Source organism: Callithrix jacchus, chromosome 5, assembly GCF_049354715.1.
Source record: "Callithrix jacchus isolate 240 chromosome 5, calJac240_pri, whole genome shotgun sequence".
Lineage (NCBI taxonomy): Eukaryota > Metazoa > Chordata > Mammalia > Primates > Cebidae > Callithrix > Callithrix jacchus.
Window position 1 is genome coordinate 89,759,798 of NC_133506.1, and position 24,402 is coordinate 89,784,199.

At 40.7% G+C, this 24,402-nt stretch overlaps 2 protein-coding genes across 8 annotated transcripts in view; one reads left to right on the forward strand and one right to left on the reverse strand.

Annotated features, from left to right (window-relative positions):
• Positions 1–1,039: 1,039 nt before the first annotated feature.
• DDX5 (DEAD-box helicase 5) lies at positions 1,040–9,631 on the reverse strand. 5 transcript variants are annotated; one of them, XM_078373552.1, is made up of 14 exons: positions 9,521–9,631; positions 8,856–9,034; positions 7,478–7,643; positions 7,041–7,137; positions 6,807–6,940; positions 6,624–6,689; positions 6,248–6,389; positions 6,006–6,166; positions 5,737–5,909; positions 5,204–5,314; positions 4,917–4,978; positions 4,766–4,825; positions 3,296–3,520; positions 1,040–3,085 (listed from the first exon to the last, which is right to left on the reverse strand). In XM_078373552.1, exons 2-14 carry the CDS (start codon positions 8,897–8,899, stop codon positions 2,682–2,684), a joined length of 1,845 nt encoding a protein of 614 aa, XP_078229678.1. In that variant the 5' UTR covers positions 8,900–9,034; positions 9,521–9,631; the 3' UTR covers positions 1,040–2,681. The 5 variants fall into 5 exon arrangements, with proteins under 5 accessions (XP_078229678.1, XP_008995163.1, XP_078229679.1 ...); XM_008996915.5 differs by lacking the exon at positions 9,521–9,631 and adding an exon at positions 9,267–9,427; XM_078373553.1 differs by lacking the exon at positions 3,296–3,520.
• Positions 9,632–9,752: 121 nt separating this feature from the next.
• The window catches only part of CEP95 (centrosomal protein 95), a 39,715-nt gene continuing 25,065 nt past the window's right edge, over positions 9,753–24,402 (forward strand). For 2 of the 3 annotated variants that reach the window (XM_017972472.4, XM_002748147.6), the window contains exons 1-6: positions 9,753–9,862; positions 11,313–11,441; positions 13,103–13,210; positions 16,737–16,847; positions 19,889–19,994; positions 23,068–23,183. In XM_017972472.4, coding sequence (XP_017827961.2) covers positions 9,844–9,862; positions 11,313–11,441; positions 13,103–13,210; positions 16,737–16,847; positions 19,889–19,994; positions 23,068–23,183 — 589 coding nt within the window. In that variant the 5' untranslated portion in view covers positions 9,753–9,843. The remainder of the gene's footprint in view (positions 9,863–11,312; positions 11,442–13,102; positions 13,211–16,736; positions 16,848–19,888; positions 19,995–23,067; positions 23,184–24,402) is intronic. The other variant, XM_078373550.1, reaches the window with a different exon arrangement.

Genomic DNA, 24,402 nt, shown 5'->3' on the forward strand with positions numbered 1-24,402 from the left:
GTAATGGTTATTCCCACCTATTTATAACGGCCATAGCCACTTATGTCAGCTTTACCTTCCTTCCCCAGTTTGGCAATCCAGAAAATTAAAGTATTTCCGTTACCCAAATCATCTAGATATATCTCAATCTGAAAGCAGTTCACCTTGAGGCATATACAAATGGCGATTTGGGAATTTACATCAAATTTGGCAAGTTCAACAGTTTTAGTGCTCCACTGTGGTTTTTCAAACCCAAGCCGTAACTCTTAAGCAAATACCGCCCCCTGGGGGCCTAGGCCTAACCCGAGCCGTGGTCTTGATGCTTAAGCACCCAGGCTGCAGTGGGGCTTTGGGACAGGGGTAGTGGTAATCACTTTATTGCAGTGGCTTCCCAAAGGCAGTCCCCAGGCAGCAGCATCCGCCTCACCTGGAAATGCACGATTAATAAACCAAGTGGCCCAAACACTGGTGATGCACAGAAAACCACTAACGTATCTGCGATTTCTTCCAGGGGCTCCTTGTACGGGGTCATCAAAACAACGAGACTTGTGACTGTTTTTTAAAAGACCCATGATTACATCACAGGTTTCTGACTTTACAATTTCTATTTAAATAGGGAAGAACTGCCCAGAAAGAGGAAAAGTTGTATACCCAGACTAAGGAAGAAATCTGATTTTAAAAGCCCATTATTTCTTATACAAGTTTCACTTAGCTCCAGAAACCTTTAAAGACAGAGGTACAGGAGAAAGGAACAACCTCTATTTCACTGGACTCCCAAACTACCATTTGATTATGAGTGGGTAACAGCTTAGCAATTGACTTAATATAACTTGGGAGTAAAGTTTTGTATCATTAGCAAAGTGCCGTACCAGGTTCAGGAAACAGTTCTTTACAAGTGTGTACAAGGGTTTAAAAAGAGGCAAGCTAGAAAGTGAAACAGTACTGCTGGAAAGCAAATATAGTAAATAACTGCAAAGCTAGGTACTACTGCCAGGTGTTTTCCACTTTCAGGAACTCACACCAGGTAAGAGGCCTATACGCAAATAAATAAGAGAGAGAATGGGGAGAAAAATCACATTTATTAGTTAAGACAACCACAGGCTGGACACAACACACATGCTAAAAAGTGGACTGTCTTTTAAAACTTCAAAGGTAAATAGGTAAATGTTTTCCACAGTCCCACAATCATTTCAGTAAGTGTTTACAAATTAAAAGGCCCACGGTTAGACATTAAACAGTAAAATATGTAATAAATGCTCCAACCTACCCACCTCCCACAAAAGCTGTTTCTAAGTTTAAAACCATGAATTTGACTAACCATGCCACTGAAAACCATCCAGGTTACTAGAGGCTGAATTAGTTTTCAATGTTTAAGTTCTAGAAATACTCCCCATCCCAGCCCTAGCAAAATCTAACTTTACATTTAACATAAGGCATTAACAACAATTAAAGCCTCAGTTCAATAATCAGAATTTAAATGAAGTCTCCTTGAGACCTCTCTTCTGGCAAAAGACACATTATGTCAGACTCTGGGAAAACATTCAGACCCATTTCTAGCTATTACTGAAATACATGATCAGAAAGTTAGGTTGGTGAGCCAAAGTTAAATCTAAAGCTATCTCCTGGGTCTAGCAATAAACCCATGTTGAATCTAACATGAAAACTTGTATTCACTGTGCTTTTGGTTATGTTGCCTCCTGATTAGCCATTAATTTTAATGAGGTTTGTTCCTTGTGTTAGAGTATGAATAGACCTTACAGTTTGAAGATCTCTAGAATTCCCTGAATTATTGGAAAGACATTCATGACTCCCAGTGTGACTAAAGTGAAAAGAGCCCCAGGGAGCCTGTGAAAACTATAATCTACAAGTAACCTGCACTAAGGACATTGGGCAAATTCAATCAAGGAGACTCAGGCTTAGCTCTTGGTCATCTTAAAGGACTAACGTCTTTCCCAGGTTCATTCAACATTTCAATAATTCACAGTATAGCCAAGAGCATGAATATAAATCTCGTGAAAAAGCCAGTTATTTGGAGCTTTTTAAATTATAAATTTGCAAAACAAAGTCACCCACCTTCTCACATTATACAGATGACTTTGTATCTATTCTTCTATTTTCTCATTTAACCATACTAGCAAATAAGGAAGCAGGCTATTAAATAACTCCTCTGATGTTGGGAGCTAACAAACCTTTTATCCAATATTAAAAATTCACCTAAATCAATTCATTTTGACTCCAGAAATATGAATAGCTCATTGTAAAGAAGGGCCTTCTGATTCCCCGCCGCCTCCCAAATTAAATAAAAAAAGAGCCGTCATTCGTTTTCATGATTAAAAAAAAATCATCTAAGCAAAGTTTACATGACATATGTAAAATAAAGTACAATTTCCACTTAATTCAGTCTTCAAATATTTTTTATTGGAAGGCCATGCATTGCCTTCATTTATTGTATTTCAAATCACTGTACATTTACTTTTGTGAAAACACTGCCTGCATTTTCTAGTACAAAAAAAACCTAAAAATTGTTTCAGGAATGTAGAGAAATATCCAACTTAAATAGCGAAAAAGTGCACCATAATTACTGCTGCACTGCAGTCATTTCTGCAATTCTCATGTTTCTTAAATAACTATCATCTTGTCTGATAACACACAATATAAAGAGCAATTATGAAAAACAGACATTTACATATACTTCTAAAGTCTTATTGAGAATATCCTGTTGGCATTGGATAACCAATCATAGGTGCAGCTGCAGTAGCAGGATATGCATATGCCTGTTGATTCATACCATTGTGCATATTTGGAACATTACTTCCGTATTGCTGAGTGCTATCATAACCATTCTGGTAAGTCCCTGTTGGATTACCAGTCCTAAAACTGGTCTGTATACCAGCAGACACAAAATTACTTCCAAAGCTCCCATTGGTGTAATTTGCAGCACTGTAAACACCATTCTGAGTTTTTGCCCCAAAATCTCTCTTAAGCAGGCTAGAGTAACCTCTGTCATAATTTTCCCTGTCTCTAAAGGTATTAAATCCACCCCTTTTGCCCGCAGAGTATCTGTCCCGACGGTCATCCTTCATGCCTCCTCTACCCCTGGAACGACCTGTCAAGAAAACAATTGCAAATTGATCAATTATGTCTATGACACAAGTCAGTGCGGACAGAAAGAATTTTATCTATTCATTGTAGGTTTGAAATGTGTTTTACAAGTTTTCACATTCAAGGTTTTACTCACCCTCCAATACCATTTAAATGGATTTGTAGACAATGATGTGACTCATAACTACCAACATTTCCTATCAGTCATCCTTACCTGAACCTCTGTCTTCGACCAACTGAAGCAACTTGGGATTAATTGCTTGATTAGCTTCACGAAGCACAGAGATAAGGTCGCTCACTTGCTTTATGTTATTAGGTGTAAAGAAAGTGTATGCTGTGCCTGTTTTGGTACTGCGAGCAGTTCTTCCAATTCGATGAATATAATCCTCTGAGGAGTTAGGGTAGTCATAATTGATGACAAATTTCACATCTTCCACATCTGTAAGGTGTTGCAGTGTGGCAAAATAGCAATGTACGGAGTTTTGCACACCACAACAGCCAGACCAAAAATAAAAAGTTAGACAATTGTATTCCCAAGAAGGTACGGGCTGCAAAAAATACAGTTAAAATGGTTATCCATTCCCTGTAGGAATACCATTTGAGATTGAAAAAAGAAAAAAAAAAAGCACATGTCATCTGTGTTAAGTCTTCACCCACCCAATGACAGACCCTGTCAAAAGGAATGTGTATCCCTAGCACATTCCCAAATCAGCAAGTTCCCTTACAGATCATCAAGTGACATCTGAATGCTTCTGCGCAGTAGGGCCACTTAAAGTTTCACAGCAACCTCTTCATGTGCTCATTTTGAGGACCTTGAAACAAAAAAATGTACAAGGTCCTTTGCATTACACATTTATCAGAAGTTCAAAATTCTCTGGCCACACTGCTTGTCTTGCCAAGACCTTACAACCGCAGCTGCAAGAAAACATACCTGTCCCCCAAAAGTTGTTTTTATGCACTGTGTCTCGTCTAGGCAAGCGCTTCCAAGAAGCCAGGATTCACTTGAGAATGTGTCTCTCTCTGGCAGGTCTCGACATGACGACTACTGTGTAGGTGAGGGAGGAACTTTCAAAGCACTTTCTTTTCCCACTGACTTAAGTGTGAGAAGTTGCTCCTGCTCTACATCTCATGTGCCAGTACTCACCAATTTGTAAAAGGCTTTAGTACCTTTTAAAGCTGCTCTCTCCATTTCAAACTTGAACAAAAATTTCATTGAACATTGAAGTTTGGAAATATTTCTTCGACATTTCAGCAAACTCACTGAAACTCAAAGACCCACAGATCACAGTGAACAGTTTGAAACAATGCTGTACCATGGCAGTCATGCAAAGCATGGGACAGAAGAAATACCACGGCAGTGAACTGTGAGGATAACTTCCTTATTTTCCCTCGGAGAGAACAGTTTACGGGGCAGAGGTGGTATGTTCTGCCTTTTGAAGATTACTGGCACACGTTCAGCTTTTCACCTCTCTAATCGACTGGAAGCAGCCAGCCGATCACTAGTCCTCCATCCCCCTCGAGTCCTCCGATTGTCATGCCTAGGCCTTGCCACAAAGACTGCACCTTTATGTGAAAAAAAACTTAAGAAAAAATGCAGAGGTTAAAGAAAGCAATAAACTTTCTTTAAAAAAGTTAAATGGAGATCTTCTGGGAAACCAAGCCATGAATGCGAGTTTGTACTAACCTAGCCCTCTGGAGGCCACATCTGTAGCAATCAGAATAGGAGCTTTTCCATGTTTGAATTCTACAAAAAGGAAGGCATACAAATGATCAATTATCTGAGCAGAATTCTAGCTAGATTAAGGAGGGGCAAAAGCTTCATTTGAAATATTTACCATTTAGAACCCAGTCACGCTCTTGTTGACTCTTGTCACCATGGATACCCATGGCAGGCCACCTAAGTTAAAAGACAAGTTGTATTATTAAACTCACATTGAAAAACCTCAAGACTCAACTGCTTAATCACTTTATTCACAGATCCCTTTAATTCCACAAGTAACACATACATCATTTTACCCATACTATCAGATAGGAAACTTAAATCAACTGTTCCTGATCCAAGTTCGCCCTTTCCTAAGCTCAGTTCTAATAAATCTGCTTCAATGCAGGAGCCCACACATACCCATCTCTCCTCATTTTTCTGGTAAGCTCATCACATCTTCTTTTGGTCTCAACAAAAACAATGGTTTTATTCTCCTTCTCACTCATGATCTCTTCCATTAGACGAATAAGTCTAGTAAGAGAGAAAAAGGAAAATCCTTTGTTTCTTTTTTTTTTTTTTAAACCGACCCACCGCCAGAAAACCCTGAGTTTTAAAAGACCATCACTATGGCCACACATTTACAGTCAGCAAAACATTAGGTTTAATTTTACATGGCTAGAAGTCAAAGAAACACTTGCTAAGCCACTCACTTATCAATCAGTTTGACCCTTGGTCCTTAAGTCAACCAGGGGACACACGAATTTCTTCCATAGGAATGCTATAAATGATTACAGCCAATTATTTGAAAGATTCAAGAGATTTTCAAAAGAATTAATATGCTAACACTAAATGAAGTAGAACACACCAACTGAAATAACCTAACTCAACATCAATGATCTCTCAATTTTACAGCAAACTTGTTAGCAAACATAGCAGAGTTAATTAAAACTTACTTTTCATCCTTTTCTACATCATGACACACATCCACAATCTGAAGAATGTTGTGGTTTGCACTCAGTTCCAGGGCACCAATGTTTATATGAATATAGTCTTTCAGAAAATCTTCAGCAAGCTGTCTTACTTCTTTTGGCCAAGTTGCACTCCACATTAGAGTTTGCCTATCAGGCTAATGGATTGGGGTGGGGGTGTGGGGGAGAATTAGCATTGGACTTAAAAGCCAAAACAGAATTGAATTTGATCACTTATTTAGATTGACACTTACTCTTATCTGATCCACAATCTTCCTTATTTGGGGTTCAAAGCCCATATCAAGCATTCTATCTGCTTCATCAAGGACAAGGTAGGTGGTTCTTCTCAGATTGGTTTTCCCACACTCTAAAAAGTCAATCAGTCTTCCAGGTGTTGCAATACAGATTTCCACACCTTTAATTATTAAACACATAACTGTAACTACAATACCTAGGATATTTAGCACCAATTAACAAAACCTTTTTCATTATCTACCTCTTTCCAAATCACGTATTTGTGGTCCCTTGGGAGCACCACCATAGATACAAGTAGACTTCAAGCGACACGCTCTACAATATTCAGCAGCTACTTGCTGCACCTGTTGGGCCAGTTCCCGAGTTGGTGCCAGCACCAAACACTAAGGAAAGAGAAACAACTTTCAGCACAACTTGGACACTAGTTTTAAACTACTAACTTATTAGTCATGCTCGCAGATCCTTTCTAAATACGTGCTGTCCAGTACCCAAAGCAGCTCCAACTAAATAAGGTGAGCTAACCTCTATATAAAACTACCACAAATGATTGTCTTTTGCTATGCAGTCTAAAAATCTATACATTATGCTTTAATCAAAAGATAAAAATATATACTTACAATAGGCCCATCGCCTCTCTCTAGGAATGGCTGATGATTGATGTGGACAATGGCAGGAAGCAAATACTATTTTGGGTGAAGGTGGGAACAAACAAAAAATTATATTAAAATATTCTAGTTTTTAAATTATAACTCCATTTTCTTGCATATATCAGATCAACTCAAGAGTTCCCTCAAACTTACAGACAATGTTTTCCCAGATCCAGTCTGTGCTACTCCAACCATATCCAATCCACTTAGAGCAACTGGCCATCCCTGAGCTTGAATAGCAGTAGGCTCAGTAAAGTTCTGTCTTGCAATAACATCCATGACATTTGCTATAGTGACAGATATTTAGTAAAAATTAGTAATGCCAAGTAAAAGGGAGTGGGTGGGAACAAAATCCCAGTGGTAGATAGAACTGAAAACTAGAATTACCAGGGAAATTGGCTTCATAAAAATTTAGAACTGGCTTCGGGCAGTTGTGACCTCTAACTGTAATCTCCTTGCTTCTTCTGTATGTTTCCACCTCTTGCTGCAAAACAAATTTTAACAGTCTTAAAGTTCATGGCAACCACCCCTAGCTAAATGTAACTGGTAAGCCCCTAAATTCGTAATTGAGTAAAGTAGCTTTCGTTTTTATCTGACCCATATATGAAAACACTATATGGCAAAAGAACAGTTTATTCCGTTCTCAACCTAATTAAGTTAAAAAAAAAATCCCAAAGCCACCTATTGAGTCACAACTTTCCCAATTATGAAGTCAGAAAACGTAACTACCAAAATTGAATCATTTGCAAAACACCTGTCAGATTTTCATTTACTAGAATCCATTACTGAGTTACAGCCTGATGAAGCCACATTAATTTACTCACTGCTGTGCGCCTAGACAAATCAGGGTGCTCTTGATAAAAATTCTTCTCAAATTTGGGCAGCTCATCAAGATTCCACTTCTTTTTAACTAGTTTCTCCCCAGGGTTTCCAAACTTCTTTCCAGATAAAGGCCCTCCCCTGCTTCCTCCAAATCGAGGTGCACCAAACCTGCAAAGAAAAAACGTTATTCACGTTTTCAAATATCTAAACACAGGTTTCTATACAGATTTGTTTACCATCCCTTGACACAAAGCTACAGATCACTGAAAAACGACCTTAAGAGGTTTAGTAAACAAAGCACTGTCCTTAACGATAGTCTTTCTCTTAGCCACAGTTAACATTTCTAGTAGTCCCAAGTACACACTTAGGCCATGTAAACAGCCCTGGATTTATCATGTCGGGAACTTGCGGCCCAGATGCCATAATTTCGGATACACACCACTTCTTGCGGTTACTATAATCTTCCCCACCAGTCTAGGAATTAAGTATCAGGGATAACAAGGATACACGAACCAAAGAGCATCCCAACGATGTTACTCATATGGCCGTTTTCAAGCCAAAGAGCTTTGGTGTTAAAGAATCGAGACAGCACAGACAGCGAGACCAAAACAAGGGTTTTCTCGCAAATACTTCTGCTAGCAAACCGAGCTGGGGGGACGCCGCGGTAGAGCTCCCGATCAACGAATAAAAATTATATAACGCAGGAAAAAAGAAAAGGAGGAGCCGGCGACTACCGGGGGAGGAGTCCCGGCCCGGGCGGAGCCGGCCGGGCGGCGTTCCCGCTGGGGCGGCGCTTCCCCCTTTGTCTCGCATTTCTCTCTGCGCCACATTTTCTCGACGCTGCCATTTTGAGCTCCTCCGCCGGGCGGGGTAACAAAGGCGCCGCCGCCATGTCCGAGGCCGGCATTTTGTACCCGCGACTCAGCCACATGGCTGATGCCGGCAATGCCGACCGCCCTCCTAACCCCCCCCAGCATCAGTGGCTTTAGAAGTGGTCCTAGAGCTCCCACAGAATGCCCGGCCACCCGAAAAACACCTCCTGAAAGGCAGAATCTAAGAGCTGCTACTTCGTCTTACTCGAAACGTCGTGCTTTCCAACGCACAATATGCTCCCTCTGAATTCCTCCAACAGCTACCAAATGGCAGCGGCCCCGACGACTTCCTAATCCCAACAAAAAGCGAGCTTGAGGGCACTACACCGATAAACCACTCCCAATCACTGTTACGTGATTATCAAAATGGCGCAAGTGTTCAAGAGACGAGGCCCCAGGAGAATCCGGAAAGGCCGAGTCCGAGCCCCAAAGCCCCCGCCGGCCGCCACCCTCACCTGCCGTCCCATCCCCCACCTGCTAGGCCTGACAGCTCGGCTTCCACACTCACCCTCGATCCCGGCCGCGGTCTCGGTCACTCGAATAACCCGACATGGCGTCAATGGTTGCGGTTGGCGGGGAACGAAGTACAGACAAAAGGGTGCGACGAGTCGCTGGAAATGGCCTCGACAACAGCGAAGCCTTGCGGGGGCGGCAGCGGAGGACGGACGGCGATGACACAATCCGGAGCTACAAGACCACAGACCGGTGAAAATGAATGAGGTGCCGGCCGCTTTCCGGCAGCCGCTTTTATAGTCTGGACCGCCTCCTACGCCGCAAGGAACGCTGGGATCCGCTCTATGACCTAATCGCCCCGCCCGTCGCGCAGAAGCCGCAACGGCAGCCGGCGCTCCAGGAGAGCCTCTCAGCTCAGGGCCCACCCACTATTGGAATGTCTCATTCTGCACTCTCTTGACCTTACCTTCTTCTCGTCTTTCCACACCTCAAGCAAGCCACCCCGCCCTTTCCCAGGCCCAGCCAGACGATAAAACAGCCTGCCCAGGCCAGCCAACCCTCCTCACTCGGAGATGTTTACGTCTCCAAAGGGCCCTCACGCCCGTAACCAAATGGCAGGCGGGGACTGGCGTGTCACGTGACTACCACCCCCGCCACCGGTCAGCGGGCCGCACTACTTCTCCGTTGACGTCGGCGGAGGGATACATAACGAAATAGTACCGGAAGTGCGCTCCCAAAGCCCCAGGACCCGCCTGGGCTGCCGACCCACGGATCTGACAATCATCTACCGGGTTCTGGCCAGCGGAGAATGGTCTCTAAACTCAGCAAACCGCCGCCCTGGCACGTGCTGTGAAAGGAAGTGCTGCTCTGTGACCAATCAGCGGCGAGCAGCCCCTTTGATGTCCCTCCCTCTTTCACGCCTCCTTCCCAGCGCTTGGGTTCGTTCGCCCTCATCCAAGCGTCGAATCTGTGTGGATCGGTCCTTCCAGGACACCGTAGCCTGCCTGGCCTGTAGGGGTCCGGCGGCAAACTGCCTCCAAAACATGGCCGGCTCGGAGGCTGGTGAGTGTCGGCCTGGGGTCACGGTTGGTGTGAACTGAGGCCGTCCAGCTTCAGGGAGGCCTTGGGCTGGCCCGGACTGGGTCTAGGCTGTCGGCGGGACTCGTGACTGTCAGACGCCGCGTCGCGGTGGCGGGTTCTCTGGATAGGGTCTCTCAGCTTTTCTCCTTCTCTGTGAGGCTGTGGAACAGTGATAGGCGGTAGGAGAGAGGCACTGGGGCGAGCCTGGTAGCACACTCGGGTCTTGGGTGCAAAAAGAGCAACCAGAAGGGTCGTTCCCGGACTTGTCCTTCTGTGGAGTTGTCTGGCCGCTGTCAGTGTGCCCTCCGCCCTTGTACTGTGGGTCCTGAGGTCTAATCTACTTTTGTATTGGTCTTTAAAGGAACAGCACCTTAAGATTTGTTGATGCCCATGTCGCAGAATACTGGTGCTTTTTTCTCTTCAGTGTTCTCTGAAGTCATGGGCTTTGTCTAGCAACGCTTTTGAAAAGCGAATTGGTTTGGTTGTCTAGGACGCTTTCATCCTTTTCGCCAGGACTGCATACAAACCAGTTCTCACGGTTTGGCCAACTGTGAGAAATGGGCGTGGGGAGGGGAATTATGTGCATGGAAGATACACTCATTTGTTTCCAGAACGTTATGTGTCCGGAATATAGTGGAGACGTTTGTGTCTAGTACCGAAGGAAAGTGCTTTCCTACCAATGCCAGGCATTTCAGGGAACAAGTATTTTATGCGAAGTTACTTTTGCTAGAGAAACCGTTAAACTTTGCAAGTCCCAGCAATATCTGGGAGAGGGGAGTCCGGAGCACAGGAAAGGTCAACAGTATTGATAATTCTGAGCTTAGGGATGTTTTCATATACTTCCCATATTTCCTTTCATTTAGATCAGTATAATAAAAAAGAAAAACTTAATAAATGCATTAGCGTTGATGTTGTCATTATACCAGTTCTTAATAGCCTAAGTTTAATCACCACGTTTCGGGCACTGGAGAAATCCTGACTTCACAGGATAATTGGGGAAACACACGACCGATACTATTGGGAATTTGAAGCAACATCCATTAATGAGTTTTTAGTAACCTCGGATTATCGTTAAACTGTTGTTTATGACAGTATTCTCGTTTACTTGTAAATATGTTTTGACTAAAAACACCCATGTAATATAACTAAAGATTTAGACTGCAACAGTGGCAGTTGAATTTACATTATATAGTTTTGGCTGTATAGAAGTTACAGCACTCTGGAAATCATTCCAAGAAATTAAATACATCTTTTCAAAAATCATGCCTTAAAAGAGTCTTTGAAATTCTATAACAATCATTCCTTATCTTCTACAAAGTTCAGTGTCTGGTTTTTGTGGGGGTGGGGCATGGTGGTTGGATTTTTTAAAAGGTGTGTGTGTTTTTTTTTATGGTGGTATTTAAGACTGATCTTTTTCTCTTTTTCCCAACAGAGTGGGTAACCATTGCCAACAACCTTCTTTTTAAGTGTCACATACATCTGAGAATACATGAACTTCAAGACTGTGATGCTAATGTTTTTATTGCCCTTTATCAGTCTATTTTGGGAGAAAAAGTACCAGGTAAGAATACTAAAAGGAGTAATTTTGCCTGTATCTTAGGCCAAAAGTTTTTGGTCCTTTAGAGGCTTTGGTGTTTATAAAAGTTCACTTTCTCTTTGCCTACATCTTTATTTCAATGTTGCATATTAAACTGTATTTAATTTTTTATATTAAATAATTTAAATATTTCTTAAGGAATACCCGATGGAACTCACTTATTAGTAATGGCCTTGAGCAGATCTGTTTGAGGGCTCTTGATAATCACAGCTTAATCCAATCATGCCTAATGCCTTGTGAAAGTCACATCCTTTCTGTAAATGTATCTTCAAAGGTTCTAAAATTGAGTGGAACTTGGGAATTTGTTGGATCCTGTTACTTAACCAGTACTAGGGATAAGAATTGATGTTTGTACCTGATGAACCTAATTTCCCAAGACAGTTAAGCACATATGTCCTTTCATCTTGCTTACCATCTCACTTTGTTCAAGACCAGGGTGGTCTCCAACTCCTGATCTTAAGTGATCCTCCTGTGTCCCCCTCCCAAAGTGATAGAATTACAGGCATGAGCCACCACACCCAGCCTGTGCTGACCTTTTAAATCTTTATACCAGTACTTCTAGTTGGATATTCAAAAGGACTTACAAGGGCCAGGCGTGGTGGCTAACGCGTGTAATCGTAGCACTTTAGGAGGCTGATCACTTGAGATGGATGAATCACCTGAGTCCAGAAGTTCAAGACCAGCCTGGCCTACATGGCAAAACCGCATCTCTCCTAAAAATAGAAAAATTACCTGTAGTCCCAGCTACTCGGGAGGCTGAAGCAAGAGAATTGCTTGAGCCTGGGAGGCAGAGGTGGCAATGAGTCGAGATCATGCCACTGCACTCCAGCCTGGGCAACAGAGGAAGACCCTGTCTCAATAAATAAATAAACATACATATATACGTGTATGTAAGAACCTCCTTGAATGCCTTCTGTGGTGTGTGTCTGTCTGTCTCTCTCTCTCTCTCTCTCTCTCTCTCTCTCTCTCTCTCTCTCTCTCTCTCCCCCCGCCCCCCTTATCTCTCCCTCCCTCTCCCTCCCTCTCCCCGCCCCCCGCCCAAACAGAACATGCTATAAAGTACAAAGAAAGTTAATAAATCCTGAACTCTACACAGCAGAGTCTTTGAGTATTTACTGATTAAAATGATTTATCAATATTGGATATTGACTGGTTGAATATAGTTGAATTTTACACTCAACATATATATATAAACATGCTCTACAACAATGTTAAGGAAGATAAAGTGGCCCACAGTTATGGGTTAAAGTCTTGTGTCTTGCTTCCCTTATTAGACTATTAGCATCTCTTTGAATTTAGGGGCCACTTTATCTTCCTTAGCATGGTGATTCTTGTAGAGCATGTTTTTATATATATATATATATTGGGTGTAATATTCAACTATATTCAACCAGTCAATATCCAATATTGATAAATCAGTTTAATCAGTAAATACTCAACCAGATATTCTGCTGTGTAGAGTTCAGGATTTATTAACTTTCTTTGTACTTTATAGCATGTTCTGTTTGGGCAGAGCTTTCTTTTATACCAGTTGAGCTTTTATTCAGTAGCATAGTCAGAGGCAATTAGATGAAAACTTGGCCTCTCATGGATACAAAATTCTGTGATTTCCCCACCCCCCACAGACTTCATAGCTATTCCTAGGAGTCAAGAGGATGATGCACACAACGTACAAGCAGTAATTGATTCACTGGCCTTGGATTACCTGCAGGTCAGCTTGTCTCATATAACAGGTTAGTATATATTTAACTATCACATAATTATGCAGTTTATTAAAATAATTTAGTAAAACCGTAGACGTTGTTTACTTAACAAAATGAGTGAGCTTATGGAATAGACCAAATTTTAAGATTGCGCTAAGACAATCAACTGATAAGAGGTCAGGTCCATACATGAGAACTTTTCCAGGAGAGCTGAACATTGATTTTATGATTGACCTGGGTCTGAAACATAATGATCCTAGCTGGTAATTGGAAGTATGTTTTTTTTTTATTTTTTTAAGATGGGGTTTCACCATATTGGTCAGGCTGGTCTTGAACTCCCAACCTTAGGTGATCCACCCGCCTTGGCCTCCAAAGTGCTTAGATTACAGCTGTGAGCCACCATGCCTGGCCTGAAGTATGTTTTTTTGTTTTTACGTTATGTTGTTTTATATATTTTTATTTATTTATTTATTTATCTTTTGAGACTGGGGTTTCACCATGTTGGCCAGGCTGTTCTTGAACTCCTGACCTCAGGTGATCTGCCTGCCTTGGCCTCCCAAAGTGTTGGGATTACAGGTGTGAGCCACCACTCTTGGTCTATATTTTTATTTTTTGAGACAGAGTCTCGCTGAGTTGCCCAGGCTGGAGTGGAGTGGCATAATCACAGCTCATTGCAGCTGCAACCTCCTAAGCTCAGGTGACCTCTCACCTCAGCCTCCTGGGTAGCTGGGAGTACAGGTGTGTACCACCATGCCTGGCTAATTTTTTTGTATTCTTTGTAAAGACAGAGTTTTGCCATTAGCCCAGGCTGGTCTGGAACTCTTGGGCTGAGGTGATCCACCTGGCTCAGCTTCTGAAATTGCGGGAACTACAGGCCTGAACCACTGTGCCTGGCCATGTTGTTTTATTTTAAAGCATAGTAATGCTGCTTGTTTGTGATAGCTAAAAATTAGAAACACCTGAATGTCCATTAGCAGGGACTGGTTAAATAAATCATAGCTGCATACAGTGGACTGCTCTGCAGCTGTAAAAGATGATTGAATATGCTCTTTTGTTATCGAATGTTCTGTGTTGGGGGAACGATTTCTAGCATATGTGATGTGAGAAAACTGTAGTATAATTATAATGGTAATATGCAAAGTATGCTGGTGTTTGTAAAAACAAAGGTGTGGAGAAGATATTTGCAGTTGTTTGCAATCGGAAGGACTCTTCAGAAGCTTATACATGAAACTCGTAATAATGATTGCCTCCAACAAAGGGAACCTCAGGGTTGCTGGACAAGGGTACAAGAACTTTCACTGTATAATTTTTGCAGTTTTTGAATTTTGAACCATATTATCTATTCAAAAATTTTTTGCTGTAATTAAATCTCCAAAATAAAGTATACTATGCTTCATTCTAAAACCAAGCATACCCAAATGTATTTATAAGTCCCTGTGTTATATGTATTTAATTTATGTTTATCAATGAAAGATTATTCCAGTAAGTTATTTCAAGCTGATGAACAGCGGGAATCTGGAAGACATGGAACTATAATCATAAAAAGATTTCTACTGTTGATTTATTCTTTGATAGTTGTAAAAGGAGATAAACGTTAATCAGGCTAAGTCCTGATTTACATTAATTTGATAAAAGAACAAAATGTTTGCAGAAAGTGTAAAATACTCTGTCTTAATCTTTTGAATGCAGTTCTGGGTAAGTCAGTTTGCAGATAATTTGAGGGATACTCCCATAGTTTCCCTCCTTTTTTGCAATTTGGAATTGCTTTATCACCCAAGTAGGACAAGTTCTGGTACTTGTGCTTGTTAAATATACTATAGCAAGGTGATAAACATATGTATGTTTGTAAAACTTCAATGCAGAGCTGTTTTTGATGGATTACACCTACCCAGTGAAAAATTGTAAAACTGCTTATGTTCTAAAGAAGACTGCGAGGCAGCTTTCTATTCCTTGTATTCATGTGAAACAGTTTCTCCTACATTATGAAGCACTGCATTCTGGCTGACAATCTAAATTGCTAGGTTGTCAGTGTGCTCCCCATCCTAGAAACGGAAAAGTCTTGAGTATGCCCTTGGGATATACTTAAGTATTTTTAAGCCAGAAAAACATACCCAAAACCAATGTTTCAAACAAAAAAAACTCAAAAATTGTAGTTGCTAGTAACAGTATAAAATGTCAAATCTCTGGTTTAGGTTTGTTTTGCATCTTTGCTGAGGTTATGAATGGCTAGATTATCCCAAATGCCAGTTTCTACACTGTTTCTCCCATACTGGTATGAACTCATGAGAATCCAGACATGACCTCCCAAAGGACAATCAGAGTGTCACAAGAGTTAGGTTACATCCATACCTGAGGTTGATTTGGAGTCCATTTCTGGTGACATTAAATATGTCAAGTTTCCATGCTTTTTGCCAACCCATTTCTAGTCAACATTTCAACCTAAACGTTTATATTAAAAATCTGTTATGGAGCAGGTACTATGCTAGGCACTGTGCTATATAGTCTATGAATGTGAATTATGAGTATGAAGTGGCTATGGTAGGAGATACAGCTGTAGAGATTGAGCATGGGGTGAGATGGTGAGATTTAAAAAGGTTTTACATGCTTGGCTTACATTTCAGGAAGGGATCCAGAGACAGGATTTTAATCAGAAAAATGGTATGATCTACATAAAATGAGTTAACAAATATGGGGAGTGTGGTGGAGAACCTAGGAATTTCCGATGAAAATATCCCAACAAGTTTATTGGGTATTTTGTTTTGTTTTGTTTTGATATTACTCTATTGCTGTAATCTTCTGAACATACCACCATTTTAGAATAGGATACCACAATCTGAAAGTGTTGTCTCCTGCCATTTTTTGCCACCAATCTGGTAAAGTTCTGTTTAGCTGCTTTATATTTTGGTATAAATCTTATTAGAGATGTTTTCTTAAGTCCAATTATCTTGCTTCTGCCAAAAAGGAAGGAATATGCCAGTGAAGTGTTAGATGCCATATTTAAAGCTTCCCTCTTTTTTCTTCAAATATAATTAGGCGGCAGGAAATTGGTGTTTTTAATATTTATAATATAATTGTTTTGCCTATATTCTTTTTTAAATTTAATCTCCAAGGAGCTGTAAGTTGGTATATCACCTGTATTCTGTTTTTTTTTTTTTTTTTTTGAGATGGAGTTTCGCTCTTGTTACCCAGGCTGGAGTGCAATGGCGCCATCTTGGCTCACCGCAACCTCTGCCTCCTGGGTTCAGGCAATTCTCCTGCCTCAGCCTCCTGAGTAGGCGGGATTACAGGCATGCACCACCGTGCCCAGCTAATTTTTTGTATTTTTAGTAGAGACGGGGTTTCACCATGTTGACCAGGAAGGTCTTGATCTCTTGACCTTGTGATCCACCCACCTTGGCCTCCCAAAGTGCTGGAATTACAGGCTTGAGCCACCGCGCCCGGCCTATCACCTGTATTCTTAAATGGCATTTTCACAGAGTTACATCCAAGTTTCAAGATTATGAGGCTTTCAGATTTCATGGTTAAATTTTTTAATAGCTCTGTATTCTGTCTCCAGGAGAAAATATTGTGAAAGGAGATAAAGAATCTATTAAGAATCTCCTAGAAATATTTGATGGTTTGTTGGAGTATCTTACAGAACACATCAGTGAAACATCTCATGAGAAAAGTAAGTTTAAGAATGGGAATTTGGTTTGGTTTACCTTTTATGGTGTGTCCCTTTTGCCTTTTATCTTTTTGTGTATTTTTCTTCATAGGGAGTTGACTCACTAATACAGTATACTTGATAACTTTAGTTGTAAATTTCAAATTTTTGTTCCAGCTGGTTGGAAACTCTTAGATGGTCATCATGTATTTTATTAACTTAGATGTTGCTTATAAATTACTTTAAAACTAATTTATACTAGAAAGGTAAATTTCTGGCTAAATTATTTATTATCCTATGATTGCATAAAATTTCTCCAAAATTTCCTCTTTCAGAACTGCCATTTATATTAAAAATTTAAATGTTACTGAGGCATCAACAGGAAAAATTGGTGCATTTCTGTCTTTAACCTACACTTACATTTGTGACAGCCTGAATATTTCAGATATTTATCATTGCGAAAAGTAAAAGAACTTATATGTCTTAATTTGAGATTAAGTAAATAATGCTGTTGGTCATGAATGGAATAACATACTACTGTTCTTATATTGAAAAGTTATCCAAAATAAATTTTCAGCAGCAACTCAAAATTTGCTTAAATTCTTTTTTTTTTTTTTAAGACGGGGTTTCACCATGTTGGTCAGACTGGTTTTGAACTCCTGATCTCAGGTGATCTGCCCGCCTTGGCCTCCAAAGTGCTTGGATTACAGGCGTGAGCCACCACACCCAGCCAATTTGCTTAAATTCTAAAACAAATTAAGGCAAAAAGTTGGGGTAGGCTTATCCTTCTTCATTCTCACTTTGTTTATGGGACCTGTGATTATATCATTTGAAATTAATCTTAAAGTCTTTAGAGATAGTTTCCTACCTTTAATCATTGTTACTAAGCTATTTAAAAGCTGGGGTAATTGAAAAGTCTACCATACTGGATATTTCTTTGTTTCAAAAATTGAGTATTTTATATGTGTCTGGGTACTCTGGGAGGATTCCAAGCTGCATGTCCTGTTTATGCTCTCAAACCTGTACTTGAGTCAGGGAGACAGCCATAAATACATACAATAAAGGCATAAAGGGGAAATTTGAATTAGGGGAGTGTATTGACAGGTGGAACTCACCTAATTCAAGGCTACCAGTAGGTATTTTTATGCTGTGTACCTTTTTAGTCTTTTTAACAACTGGGTTAAGAGGTAGAAAACCACCTCTAAGTAAAGAGATTGAGATTAATTTAAAATATAAAGAGAGCAGCAGTTTTTTGTTTTGTTTGTTTTTTACAGTTTCACACCTGCTGGAAGGAAGGGGAAGGATGGTAGTGCCTGGCTAATGATAGGGCAGTGGGGATGAAGAGGAGGATGCAGCTGAGAGTTACTTTTTTTTTTTTTTTTTGAGACGGAGTTTTGCTGTTGTGTCCCAGACTGGAGTGCAATGGCACGATTTTGGCTCACTGCAACCTCCGCCTTCTGGGTTCAAGCAATTCTCCTGCCTCAGCCTCCCGAGTAGCTGGGATTACAGGCGCGCACCACCACGCCCAACTAATTTTTGTTTTTTTAGTAGAGACGGGGTTTCACCATGTTGACCAGGATGGTCTCGACCTCTTCACCTTGTGATCCACCCTCCTCGGCCTCCCAAAGTGCTGGGATTATAGGCGTGAGCCACCGTGCCCGACCCCTGAGAGTTACTTTTATGTGAGTCTGGTCGTGGTGAAAGACTGAAGGATATTCTCAGGGGAGATCGGCAGTATATGGTGAGCTATTGTGGAAGTTGCTCAGATAGGCCTCCCTATATGACAAGACCTTAGCTGGACAACATTTTGTTACAGTCTACTCATCTTTGCAGGTATAAAATACACTTAATTGGCAGTATTACCTAGAGCTGATCAGATTATTCTAAATGCCATTTAACAATAATGCCAAACAAATCTTTATTATCACTAGTCATGTCAGCTGTGCAGGGCAGCTTCTACTTGGGACCTGAGCTAGCATTATCCTTTACCACTGAAGAAGGAGGGGTTTGAAGGAAGACCATGGGTTCAGTGCTCAGTTCTGTCTCTCACTACATGACAGTAGCTCTCTAAGCCTGTTTTCTCATCTGAAATTCTTTCGTGGTTGTTGTGGAAGTTAAGTAGATATGTGCAAACAGTCAAACACACAGCCTACTTCGGAGTAAATGCGTAATTAATGTTAATTGATGTTACTAAAATGTTGCTTGGTGAATATGGAAATAGAAAAAAATAAAGGTGGGTGTTTGAACACTGAATCTCTAGACATGGGTGTGAGAATATCCAAAGGGGTAAATCTGAATCATGAGTGGTTTCACCTACATATATTTGAAATATATGTACGTTAGCACTTCTTGCTAACTAGATGTTGAACATGATGCTATATCTTTCTTTTAAAAAGCTGATTCTCAATTTTTTTTTTTTTGAGAAATTATTGCCCAGTAAGTTACAGCCACTGGTGAAAATATGTATTCTTCAAGTATGTTGGGGTGGAAAAAAGATTGATGGTTTTAAGAAAAATTTCATCCGAGCCCTGATGCAGTGTGACTTCGCTTAAGGCATGATAGTCTTAGAGCTTGCATTAGGTTGACACAATTGTGTTTTCTGTCATTGTGATTTACCTCAGCCATCCCTTACAGATAGGTATAAAAATATGAAATAGACCTGATACCAACTTAAAAAATGAAACATTGCTCTTACATCTGTAGACCCTGTTTTTAAAGCAACATCCTTGTTTTTTTGATACTCGAATAATGCATGCTTATTACAGGCAAAGATTTGGTTCTTTATGATTTCACTTTCATGAGAACCCTATTTACCATGACAGGTTGGGGTGCCTTCCTGTCCCTACCTCTCCCTGCCTCTTACATAGAAAAAGTAGTATTCACACCGGTTGCGCTGGTTCACGCCTGTAATCCTAGTACTTTGGGAGGCCCAGGTGGGTGGATCACCTGAGGTCAGGAGTTCAAGACCAGCCTGGCCATCGTGGTGAAACCCCCATCTTTTAAAAAAAAAAAAAGTAGTATTCACTTAGGGGTTTTTTGGTGGTGGTGTTATCTGTTCTAAACAGGTGAAACTGACCAGAATTTTAAAGAATTCGATCAACGAGAACGTTTGGAAGAGCCAGAAAGTACTAAAGACTCTAAATCATCATGGAAAAGAGTTTCTTTTCAGAGGTAGGACTCAGTGTCTGTGAATTTAATCAAAACAAGTTAATACTTTTTGGACTAAGAATTAAAATGACACGTAATATACTAAGATGGCACCAAAAAGTGCTAATGTGAAACTTCTAACTTCTCTATTTTAAATCTTCCTGAGGGTGTTTTAAGAACCTTGAGTTATATATAATACCTAAATCTCAGTATTAACTACCTACTCGTTTTTTTTATTTTTCTTTTAATCATCAAAGTAGGTCATAATCTCTGCAAAAAACTTGCGAAATAGATATTTTGAAAAAGCAGGGAAAAAAATCTACCATTCAGAACTAAATAACTGCTGTTAACATTTTGTTAAATTTTAGATTTTTTTTTTTTTTTGATTTAGTCATATGTCTATATAATTTTGTCGCCTGCCTCCCACCCCTACTTTTTAAATAAAGAAACAGGGTCTTGCTCTGACACCCAGGTTGGAGTACAGTAGCATAATCAGCATTCACTGCAGCCTTGAACTCCTGGACTTACGCCCAAGTATCTGTGGCCACAGGTGTGCACCTAATACACCTGGCTAATTTTTCTCTCTCTCTCCTTTTTTTTTTTTAACAGATGGGATCTCGCTGTAGTGACCAGGCTAGTCTTAAATTCCTGGCTTCAAGCAATTCTCCTGCTGCAGCCTCCCAAAGTGTTGGGATTATAGGCATGACCCACCTCAACACGCTTGTTTCCTGCATTTTTAAACTTAACATTAAGCGTTCTCAAGTGGTTGAATTCATTTTTTTGAGACAGAGTCTTGCTTTGTCACACTTGCGTGATCTCAGCTCACTGCAACCTCTGCCTCCCTTGTTCAAGTGATTCTTGTGCCTCAGCTTCCTGAGTAGCTGGGACTATAGGCACATACCATCACACCTGGCTAATTTTTGTATCTTTGGTAAGAAGAGATTTCACTGTGTTGGTCAGGCTGGTCTTGAACTCCTGATCTCAAGCGATCCCCCCCGCCTCAGCCTCCCAAAGTGGTGGGATTATAAGTGTGAGCCACTGCGCCCAGCCTTAAGTTGTTACATTCTTTTTTTTTTCTTTTTTTTGAGATGGAGTTTCACTCTTGTTACCCAGGCTGGAGTGCAATGGCTCCATCTCGGCTCACCGCAACCTCTGCCTCCTGGGTTCAGGCAATTCTCCTGCCTCAGCCTCCTGAGTAGGTGGGATTACAGGCACGCGCCACAATGCCCAGCTAATTTTTTGTATTTTTAGTAGAGACGGGGTTTCACCATGTTGACCAGGATGGTCTCGATCTCTTGACCTTGTGATCCACCCGCCTCGGCCTCCCAAAGTGCTGGGATTACAGGCTTGAGCCACCGCGCCCGGCCACATTCTTTATTGTAATTTTTAATCACTGTATAACATCATTCATGTGGGTGTTTCATAAATTACTAAACCTTTCCTCTGAAGTGGAGGGTTTCTTTTTTTTAATATTATCAAAAACATGATACTTAATGTTTATTCTGTTTTTTCTCCTTATATCTTGAGGCTAAATTCAGAGTAAACAGTACAAATATTTTAACACTATTAATAAAAGTTGCCAGATTGTTTTCCAATAGGCCATGACTGCATTTACCAACGGTAATGCTGGGTTACAGGACCCTCATGAGCCAGTATCATTCACCATTTTCAGAGGTTTTAAATTTGTACTTTTTTCATAGACAAAGATGTATTGTCATGATAGGTTTGATTGCACTTCTTGCTAACTAGATGTTGAACATGATGCTCTATCTTTCTTTCTTTTTTTTTGGAAAAAAAAGAAAAACAGAAAGAAAAGAATGAAAGAGAGAAAGAAAGAGGGAGAGAGAACAGGAGTCTTGCTTTATTGCCCAGGCTAGAATGCAGTCTAAAAGTGGGTATTAAAAACCTCTTTTATGCCAATAATTGTGCTTAACAATGGAGACAGGAAAGAATAAGGGAGGAAAATAACAAACAAGCAGCCAACCAATATTTCATTTAAACCTGTGAAATGCTATGCAATTACTGAGGAGTGATTTACTTCCAATTATGTAGTCACTTTTAGAGTAGGTGTGATGTGGTACTGATAAGAATGTATGTTTCGTGTATTTGGGGTGGAGAGTTCTATAAATGTTTAATAAGTTTACTTGTTCCGGGTCTGAGTTCAAGTCCTGGATATCCTTGTTAATTTTCTGTCTCGTTGATCTGTCTAATATCGACAATGTGATGTTAAAGTCTCCCACTATTAATGGGAGTCTCAGTCTCTTTATAAGTCATTAAGAACTTGTCTTATGTAAGTATCTTTCTTTTAAAAAGCTGATTCTTAATTTTTTTAATGGAGTTTGTCATGGTTCAAAAAGCACAGGCAATGCCTTTTTTAGGTAAAGTACATTGTGACAAACATGTCTCAGAAGACCATCATAAGATGAACTTCTTTTCTTTCTTTCTTTTTTTTTTTTTTTTTTTTTTTTTGAGACAGAGTTTTGCTCTTGTTGCCCAGGCCGGAGTGCAATGGCTCAATCTCAGCTTACTGCAACCTCTGCCTCCCGGGTTCAAGCGATTCTCCTGCTTTAGCCTCCCAAGTAGCTGGGATTACAGGTGTGTGCCACCACACCCAGCTAATTTTTTATATTTTTAATAGAGACGAGGTTTCACTATGTTGGCCAGGCTGGTCTCAAACTCCTGACCTCAGGTGATCCATCCACCTCAGCCTCACAAAGTGCTGGGATTATAGGCATGAGCCACCGAGGCTGGTCCAATGAACTTCTTTTCATAAGATTTTTTTAAATAACAAAATAAACGCAAATGTAAAACAATTCAAGGACATTTAATGCAAAATTAGCATCCCACCCCCTTCACTCCCACACCCTAGAGTCACCAGTATTTGCTCTTTTCTTATATGTTTAATCATTGACACTTAATACACAGCTAATTCCACTGTTCATGTATCAGTCAAAACAAAACACATAAGCAGCAAGACATACTGAGTAGCAAAAGGGAGAGTTTTTCCCTTTTTCTGTACGCAGCAGCTGTCCAGGTCCTCAGAGGAAAGGGCCGTCTGGTCAGGCTGGGCCCCAAGTCAAGGAGGGAACTTTTTCAGGTGCTCCTTGTCTTCTGAGACGTTGGGCCCCTCTTGGGATGGAGATGAAGCAGAATCCACTGGTGAAATCATTAGACTTGGAGACACAGCACACACCTTTTCTCTAAGAAGTAATGGTGAGTAGCTATTATTATATAACATATACCTATAAAAATGTAACTGGTATGTAGGAGTGTTTAAACTTGAGAAGAATAGAGAGAGCCCTAACTGGACATGGGAGTTGAAATTCCAGCATAGCCTGCTACCCATTAAATATAAATAGTTAGGAGAAGTCACAGGCACATGGGCAGATAAGTCCAAGGCAAATAACTGTATGCAAGCTTATCAGGCAATTTGTGGTTCCTGATAACCTGGTAAGAGAATTATGGATGCAGCTTACAGTCTGGTCATGCTTTCAGGATACTCCTTAATTGTAGTTTCCTGAGCTGGTGGTTGACTCACTTTTTTCATTATTTCAACCAATAAGTTCATCATACACACAGTGGCAATTTTTTTTTTCTAGGTTTCAGGCCAGATTTCCAGCAACCTATTGCTTGCAGACAGCAGACCTGGATATCTTTCAAGCCCCAATTTTGAGCCTCCATCCTTGCCTTCCTCCAGTCATCGTACTCCATCCTGCCCACCTTGGCTGCCATGCTTTTTCTTTTGTTTTCTATGCTGGAATGTTCTCCTTTCCTTTTGATTCCCAGAAAACTCACCCTTCAGTTTCCAGCCTCCCTTACCTGCCACAGACTCTGAGGCTACAGAGTCTTCCTGCTTCCTACTCTTTCTACAGTGTGGCTTTCTCTTTCTGTAACAACATCGACACATTGCATGGTACCTTACAGTTTGCCTGTTACATAAACTGAGTTCCAGGGATAGTAGCCAGTCATAGTCATTCAGCAAATATTGGTTCAGTGCCTTCTATGTACCAGACAGGGGTGATACAGTAGTAAACAAAACACACAAAACCCTGCCTTTGTGGCTCACATTCTACTTGTGGAGGCAGCTGATAAGAAAAAATGTATAGTGAAATCATTCTTAGTCATTTTAGTATTCCAACACTTAGCAAAACATCAGGCCACAAGTATTATTTGAACAGAAGGACGAGAATACTAGAGTGGAATTCAGTACATTAAATTGAGAGTCAGGTGGCCTTCATCCTCATCCTCTTCCAGGCTCTTCTACTGGCTTTGTGATTTTGGACAAGGCTCTTTTCTGAGCCCCAGTTTTTTCAAGTGGGAAATTAAGGAATTGGACTAACCCATCTCTGAAGTCCCATTCAGCATTAATACTCTGATTCCAAGGTATAGACACTGCACGCATTCCAAGGAATTATCGAAGAACCTAAATCTG

Coding starts and splice junctions, on each gene's coding strand:
- DDX5 (XM_078373552.1), bottom strand. CDS start 8,899: ATGTCGGGTTATTCGAGTGACCGAGACCGCGGCCGGGATCGAGG. Junction 6,690..6,806: donor GATCTGGGAAAACATTGTCT/GTAAGTTTGAGG, acceptor CACCCAAAATAG/TATTTGCTTCCTGCCATTGT. Junction 4,826..4,916: donor GCGTGACTGGGTTCTAAATG/GTAAATATTTCA, acceptor TCCTTTTTGTAG/AATTCAAACATGGAAAAGCT.